At 36.9% G+C, this 8,907-nt stretch overlaps 1 protein-coding gene across 1 annotated transcript in view; it reads right to left on the bottom strand.

The window, feature by feature from the left end:
- Positions 1-2,208: 2,208 nt before the first annotated feature.
- Positions 2,209-8,907, bottom strand: part of LOC119838457 — a 36,442-nt gene continuing 29,743 nt past the window's right edge. The window contains exons 22-28 of the mRNA XM_038364403.1: positions 8,419-8,593; positions 6,400-6,583; positions 5,678-5,804; positions 4,510-4,652; positions 3,914-4,000; positions 3,135-3,243; positions 2,209-2,437 (exon numbers count right to left, since the gene is read on the bottom strand). Coding sequence (XP_038220331.1) covers positions 2,309-2,437; positions 3,135-3,243; positions 3,914-4,000; positions 4,510-4,652; positions 5,678-5,804; positions 6,400-6,583; positions 8,419-8,593 — 954 coding nt within the window. The 3' untranslated portion in view covers positions 2,209-2,308. The remainder of the gene's footprint in view (positions 2,438-3,134; positions 3,244-3,913; positions 4,001-4,509; positions 4,653-5,677; positions 5,805-6,399; positions 6,584-8,418; positions 8,594-8,907) is intronic.

Genomic DNA, 8,907 nt, shown 5'->3' with positions numbered 1-8,907 from the left:
AGAGAAAACCCTTTAAGAAATGTAACATGTACGATAAATGAAAAAGATGACAGTGAATGAAAGTTTTTGGACGCATCAAGTCTGCATCAAGCGAATCTTATCTAACATATGAATATTTTATTCTAATATTATTGGAGGAACCTAGTATAATCTGTTAGTTATTGCAATACAAACACACAAAATTCATGTGACGTCACATTCCACACTTGACATGACATGTTATCTTGACATGACATTAATGTCATAGTTTGCCTTGAAGATGACACATGTTTTTACAATTATAATTAATGGATAAAATGTTGTTATTGAAATTGTAATACTCAAAATTCATATAAAACTAAAATAATAATGTCAATATGACTTACAGATTACAAAAAAAAAGAAACTTATTAAAACTCTTTTTTTTTTGTCAGAATTTGTTCTAAATCTAAATAATTGCCGTATATCCTACACTCGTCTATAAATAAAAAAGAAATTTGTACGCATTCAATTGGCTGGTTTAATGTCCCATGTCCCATATGGGGTTTGGGGCAGATACATCTGTTACACTGATTGATTTAACAGACAAGTTGGTGACCAGCCTTCTGTGTTCTACAGACATTTGTATGTTTGTCCCCAACAGGAATCGAACCCAACTCCTCTCGGTTCTATGCTCACGAATTTGCCACTGGTCAATATGGTTAAATGGCAATGTAAAATTATAAACTTTTACACTAAACACACACACATTTTCACTTCACACACACACACACAAACACACACACAATTCCATAGACTAATCTAAATCATAAGATTGAAGACGCATAGATATGATTTATGTATTTAATTAAAATTGTTAAAATTATTATGAGATCATTGTAATTAAGTCACCAATCTTAATAAAACTAACTATCCCGTTCAACTGAAAATAGGATCCATCCAGCGCCATTTTGTGACGTCAGAGATGTTAATTCAAACGAATTAATAATAATAAGACTCAAGAAAACATTTGTAGTTACGTAACGTTACGAGTAACGCGAAATAAAAACTATTTCCAAATATTTCTCGAAGGACATTTGACTCAGAAGGTCATTGTATTCCAAGTCTTCATTGAATCGCTATATAGCTTAGAAATAATTCATATATAATAACTAGCTGAGCCGGCGAACGCTGTTCCGCCTTACGCTTATCCTTAAGAGTTTGGCCGATTCTCAGACATACCCGATATGCACACAAAATTTCATAAGAATCGGTCCGGCCGTTTCGGAGGAGTTTGGCAACGAAAACTGTGACACGAGAATCTTATATATTAGATAATAATTCATAATTAAAAATAATAATAATAAGTAATAATTAAATAACTACAAATGTTACTGTCAATGTGAATAAAAATATGTCTTTTTACACACACTATAATGGCGTGTTAAGTATGGCAACACACGAAAAATGCTTTGGGTTGCCATCTTTTACTATATTTTATAGTACAGTGCCATTAATTTCTTTGAACTCATCACTATCCGTCCACGCGTTCGTGCTACCATGTAATGCTTTTAAATTGTCAGAACTAGAACGAATTTAATCGGGATTACAAGAGAAGCATTTTCAAATAAAAAAATCATCATTATCAGTTCACCCCGTAAAAGGTTATGTGGTAACAAACAAACAAACACTCGAATTGGGAACCTCTTTATGAAGTGGGAAAAAAATCGTTAAGTCCTGAATTTATATGAACAATTTTCTTAAAAAACCTTAATCATAATCGGATCAGCGAGTAAAAAGTAACGCGGTAACAAACACAAAAACAATCGTTTAGAGAACCTCTATATGAAGTCGGAAAAGACCGTCATTACATCGTAAATTCTTTTAACAATTTTTATCACTGGCAAGTAATCTCCGAGGTGGCAACCCTATTCCACAGTTAAATAATTAGAGTTTAGAAATTATAAACTTCTTAACGGATTTTAAACGGGATTTATTAATTATATTATCAACCCGTCATTTCGAGTCACCCCGTGACCACGCTCGCTGTAGTCTTCGAAACGTCTGGTCAATAATATAATCAGTGGCGTAGCTAGGGGGACAAGGGCCCTGGTGCATAGGGAAAGAATCGGGCCCTCCTCCCCTCTTTCCGCCTTTCTCCCCTCTTTCAAAGCTGAGGTTAGAGGGCTCCCTGAGCTCCGGGGCCCTGGTGCACCACCACTGCACCACCTGGCCCTATGATAGCTACGCCACTGAATATAATGAATAAATCGCGTTTAAAATCCGTTAAAAACTTTAATTTCTAAATGTATAACACTCGCGTAAAATCAAACACACGAAAATACTATATTTAGAGTTTCTTCATAGCCTGGAAGTATCGTAACAAATCCGAGTCGGCTTTAGCAACCCAGGCGGAGTTCAGAGCGATCGTGTCCAGCGCCGCACCGGCGCCGCGCTGCCCGCCGAATAGCGACTTGAACTGAAATATATATAAGTTTTAGTTTGTTTTAATAGTTTTAACAAGAAATCATGTATCTAGTTGGTAAGCTTTAAACTTTATTTAAATAAAGAAATAAATAGAAGTAACTAGGTTTCCGCCCGCGGCTTCACCCGCGTGCGATTAGCGATCTCCCTATTTCAACTCCTTATATCTTATATATATCTTTAAACGAGCAATTGCTCGTTTAAAGATATAAGATATAATTGGAATCTCGAAATCGGCTAAAACGATTTTCATGAAATTTAGTATATAGGGGATATCGGGGGCGATAAATCGATCTAGCTAAGAATCTTTTTTAGAAAATGTCATATTCGTATTCTGTCGGTAAGATCGAAAAATATTATTCATATTTCATCTATTTATTATTATGTAATTCGTACTTAAATATAATTTCCAAAAAACACAATTTATTAAAAAAGCAAAAAAAAAATACCGAGCAATCGATCATCCAGGTACTAAATATAATCTATGGCTGTGAATGACATTGACATTTGTTACTCGCGTTTTTTAAAATATGCAAAATTAAATGTACATTTTTCAATATTTCTGAGAGATTTTCTTAATATAATTAATTTTTTAATTTTTTCCGTAAGAACCTTCTCGTCATAATAACAAATACAACAAAAAAAGAATTAGTGAAATCGGTCCAGCCTTTCGGTAGCCCTAAAAAACTCACCCTATAATAATCACTGGGCTGGTACAGACACCTAGCGGCCGCTTGCAGCGCGGAGGGGGGGAGTGGGGGGGAGTGTAGTACCCTCCACACTCCCGCGCTGCCACGCCATCTATAATTATGTTTGTTTACACACATACAAATTAATTAAACAGCCATTAAAGTATTTCATTACTACGTAGTATAAAACAAAGTCGCTTTGTCCCTATGTATGCTTAAATGTTTAAAACTACGCAACGGATATTGATGGGGTTTTTTTTAATAGATAGAGTGATTCAATAGGAAGGTTTACATGTATATCATCTATTAAAGTACTCCTAATTTAATGTGTACGAAACCACGGGCAAGAGCTAGTTAAGCATGAAGTACAATTAATTTCAATGGAATCGCCACAAAATTTTCAGATCTAGACCAAACAGAAATAGGATCACACGGCACTAAGTTTTACATAAAATTCATCAAAATTATTTCACCCATTCGAAAGTTACAAAGAAAATACCATCGGATTCCAAAGCTACTCCTTTTTTCCCCTTATCCCCTTTAAATTCGGTCCAGTTCTGCGGTTAAACTTTTTGTTCGAAACAATAATTCATCTGTGAATACCTCTTACTCCATAAGGGAGGTGGAATCGAAAAAGGGGCCGGCCTCGACTAGTCTACACGACTGGCCATTCGGTAAGGTCCCCCTCCCTCCCCCCCTCCAATGCAATGATGTATATATTGCATCTGTAGCGAGAACATGTATGTCTAACAAACAAACAAACAAACAAACTGCACACTCACCGGCAGAGCCCCGCACACAGCGCCGTGACCCACTCGGGCCAATCGTGCCCCCGCCGGGCCTCACTGGACATCACCGTGTATGCGAACCTTTTGGAAATTTGTTGCTATATTTTATTTATTTATTTTTCTGAAAATCATTGGAATATCTAAGTTCCTTTAATGGGCTTAGACTCTTATACACTGAGTGGATCTTCTGGATATGAGGTTTATTTAACGTTTTGTAAATCATAATTTTTTTTATTAACTTTACCTTGTATAAATAAATGTATTTTCTTTCTTTCTTTTTTTATTATAACTATTCGAAGAAGAGCCGGCAAGACAATCTGTAGTTACTCTCTTTTAATCATGTCAATTCTTGCTATTTGACTAGACATAGCTGTATTTGGCATCAAAACAAAACTACAGTAAGGAGAAAATGAAAAATGTGTAAAATACAAAAAATATAAGTGATAATGCCAAAATGTTCCCCACATATAACTTACATAGAAACTTTCTGTAACACTGCTTTTCAACTCCCTAACCTAACCCCTCTAACCCCGTTCCCCGGACCACTTAACCCCGTTCCCCCGGACCACATAACCTCCTTTCCCCCTCACCTATACAGCAGCCAGTCATCCTCCGGTGCAGACAGAGCGGCTAACAAGGCCCGCTTCCCGTTCCCTCTTGTGTTGAGCAACGCCCGCCAGCACGCGTTCCAAGCTGGCTCGCCGTGCTTGCGCACGCCGGCTGTGTACGCGCCCTGAGGGATTTGAATTCAACATTTCAAATTCAAACTTTGAAAACGTGATCAAATTTAAACTTATTCACGTGTAGTTCAAATTAATATAAACTTGGGAGTCTGTTAAAATAATCGGAGTCGGGAGTCTGTAAAAATTTTACTAAATACATATGGTACGTGTAATAAATAACATTTTTTTTAAATTTTTACATGTCTGTCTGTTTTTCTAATATCTGGAACGGTTTCACCGATTTTGAAGGGAATTTCACTCGCAGATAGCGAATGTAATGAGAAATAACTTGGAAATAACTACTTTTACTCCAATATTCCCATGGGATTGGGAATCAAAGCAAAAATTCATTAACATATTTATCTAAACTTATATTATGAAAAGGGAAAGAATTGTGTTACAGTATGTATGTTTGTTATGTAATCACACGAAAACTACCGGACCAATATAAAGAATTCTTTCACTATAAGAAACCTGCAATTTGACTGAGTGACATCCTATCGTACTAATTACTAATTATTACTAATCCTTATCCTACTTAATATTATTCATGCGAAAGTTTGTAAGGATATGTGTGTGTTTGTTGCTCTTTCACACAAAAACCGCTAAACCGGTTGCAATGAAATTTGGTACGTAGACAGCCTGACAACTGGGATAACATATAGGCAACTATTTATCCCGATATTCAATAACAAATTAAAATTGAACTTTTTGAGCAGTGGTGGCTCAGTGGTGAAAACCACGGACTTCAAAACCGATAAGGCGGGGTTTGAGACCGGGCGAGCGCGCAGGAAATAAATTGAATTTGTAGATAACATCACCACTGCTTAAACGGTGAAGGAAAACATCGTAAGGAAACCGGCATGTCCTAGAATTAAAAGTTCGACGACATGTGACATCTGCCAACCCGCACTTGGCCAGCGTGGTGGATTATGGCCTGAACCCTCATAGGAGGCCTATGTCCCAGCAGTGGGAACATATATGGGCTGATGATGATGATGATGAAAATTGAATTTTTTATATTCAACAAGCACACCTCTTGGTATATCTCCGGTATGGTTTCGTTGCTGTTGATCCAGGCGTCGAACAGCTCGAGGGCCTGGTTGGTCACATTCTCGTTGCCCCAGACCACGCCGGCGGTGAGCAGCGCACCGCTGAGCCACCTGTGAATGAATGAATAAATGAATGAATGAATACTATATATATATATATTTTATACTGTTCAGTACACAGTACCTGGATGACCTGATGATGATGGATGAGATGATTTAACTTCGTGAAGTTTCCAAGATCGTTTAGGCATTTTTAAGTGAACACGTGCATTAAGAAGACATAAAACAATATAAACAATTAGTCTAACCTCAAATCAAACACTCATTGACTTCGTTACTTAACCAACGCCATCTGCTGGAACTTTAATTATATGCCAAAAAATAGTATTATTATTCGCCAATAGATGTCAGGAAGAGTCATATTAAATAGGGACTACTCAAACGCTATTGTTAAAAAAGTAAGTTTAAGTCGATAAAACACGAATATGACATTTTCTAAAAAAGATTCCTAGCTAGATCGATTTATCGCCCCCGAAACCTCCTATATACTAAATTTCATGAAAATCGTTGGAGCCGATTCCGAGATTCCAATTATATATATATATATAAGAATTGCTCTTTTAAAGATATAAGATATATATATATGGAATTAGTACTGCTTTAACACGTCACGGCGACGCCCTAGAGGTTGAAAACACCCACTCACAGTTTGTCCTCACTGAGCCCCGGGATCTCGTCGTTGCTGTACAGCGTCACGGCTGGGGGTAGGGAGCTGAGCATCTGGTGCAGATACGGTGCGGATGCTGACACCATGAGCAGCTCCCGCCACCAGGAGAGGTGGTGCACCACCACGCGCCAGACCGCCCAGTATTGTTCCGTTTCCAGGCGGGCTGGAATTTTATTTTGTTTATTTATTTCATATTTTATAATTTTTTTGTATTAAATTATGATATTTAATAAGTATTATTTGTTGCTATGTATATTAATTGCATTACTGAATCTAATGTGTGCGAGTCTTTGCGTGTGTGTGAGTGTTTATTTGTGTGTGTGTGTGTGTGTGTGAGAGTGTGTTTATTTGTGTGTGTGTGTGTTTCCGTACCTTAGAGTTTGTCTCTGAGAACGTATCTGTGTCTGTGTATATGTTTGCGTCTTTGTGTTCTGTGAGCATATTTCTGTACCTTTGTCTGTCTGTGTCCATGTATATGCATTGTATCCGTGACTTTGTGTGTGTGCATGTCTTGTGCCTACGTCAGCGTGTATATCTGTGTCTATGCATGCGTGTCTGCGTACGCATATCTAAATATATACAGTATGTGTGCACGTATCCGTGTCTATATCAATGCCCACGTATGCGTGTTTATTCCTGTATGCACCGATCCGTCGTCGCTGTGAACATATATGTGTGTATGTATGTGTGGGTGTGTATGGATGTATGTATAGTTTTTTTTTTATTATAGAGGGGGAAAATACTTTTAAGTATCCTCAGGTTTGGATCTACGACCTGGTGTGTCAGTCTAGACTCCGTGGTCCATACCGACTAATGTATGTATGTATGTATGTATGTATGTATGTATGTATGTATGTATGTATGTATGTATGTTTGTATGTATGTACGTATGTATGTAAGAAAGAAAGAAAGAAAGAAAGAAAGAAAATACTTTTAATCACAAATACAACAACTTACAATTAATACATTTTGAGAATAACAAAAAAAAATAAAAATAAAAAATACATTTTTGTACATTTGGATAGTATTTGTGATAGGGGGCTCCTCAGCATTTGCCTCTCCATATTAGTGTAGAGGCGCCGGTTTTCAGTAGCCCCCTCAACTGGCTACGCTTGGAGCACCAGAACGGTCTTTTGGGTGGGTAAATAGTTATCATAATTTTACAATATTAACAATTCATAGTATATACATAAAAAATTACCTGTACATACATAAGATAAAGAATAAGTATGTTTTGATTAAAAGGAAAAAAAAACAATATATATTATGTATCTATATATAAAAACGAAATATACATACACATATAAATATACATAATGATATGAGCGTATTACATTTAGCGCTATTAGGGCTGGTTCAGAAATTCAGCAAGAACAACTTTTCTGTACTGATATTTAAAACTGGGCAGCGTTTCGCAATTTCTTGTAGGTGGAGGCAAATTATTCCAGCACCTAGTAGCGCTGTATGTGAAGCTTCCCCTGAAAGCCGCTGTGTAATTTCTGGGAATTGAGATTTTATACATAGACGCCCGTGTTTTATATAACCGATTGCCGTCATCCAGCCACTTGAGTTTGTTGTAGAGAAAGGCGGGAATTTTAGTAAGGACCACGTTAAAAAGTAGAGAAGCTAGGTGCAGTCGCCGCCTACTCTCCATGTTTAAGATTTTGTGGGACTTAAGGACAGGTGTTATATGGGTCCGAGCTGGTATGTCCCAACAAAAACGAGCGCAGGCATTTTGTATTCGCTGTATTGAATTTTTTGTGCGTACCAGCAATCTAGGGCCATACATCACATCGGCATAGTTAAATTTGGCTAGTATGAGTGATTCGCAATGCTTTATACGCAGATCTGTGTTCAAATGTGACCTAATATTATACAAAACTTTCAGACGGTAAAAGCAGTTTGCTATTATTGAATTAATGTATTTTTCGAATCTAAGTTGTTCGTCGAATATGACTCCTAGATTGCGAGCCTCACGTACACGCTCTATGACAGTACCTTGGATGTTTATTACAGGGATTTGCTGCTCGACACTTTTTACTTGTTTTGGTGTACCTAAAATCATAAATTTTGTTTTGTCAGCGTTGAGCACTAAAGTATTATTTGCTGACCAGGTAGAAATTCGATTTAGATCACCATTAAGTTTAGCTAAGCAGTCGTGTGTATCATCGGACTTGAAAGAGAGATATAATTGCATATCATCAGCGTAGCAATGAAATTTACAAAATTTAATATCATTAATAATGTCTGCAGTGTATAAAATAAATAATAAAGGACCTAAAATTGATCCCTGGGGAACACCTCGTTCGACAGACCTACACTGTGAAAACATCTCCACGCCGTTTTCTCCCTTGATCATAACAGTTTGGGTTCGATTGTATGTATGTATGTACGTATGTACGTATGTAGGTATGTATGTATGTATGTATGTATGTATGTATGTATGTATGTATGTATGTATGTATGTATGTATGTATGTATGTATGT

The sequence above is a fragment of the Zerene cesonia genome, unplaced genomic scaffold, assembly GCF_012273895.1.
Source record: "Zerene cesonia ecotype Mississippi unplaced genomic scaffold, Zerene_cesonia_1.1 Zces_u003, whole genome shotgun sequence".
Taxonomy (NCBI): Eukaryota; Metazoa; Arthropoda; class Insecta; order Lepidoptera; family Pieridae; genus Zerene; species Zerene cesonia.
The sequence above is the reverse complement of the archived record's forward strand: the minus strand, read 5'-3'. Positions and strand labels throughout refer to the sequence as shown.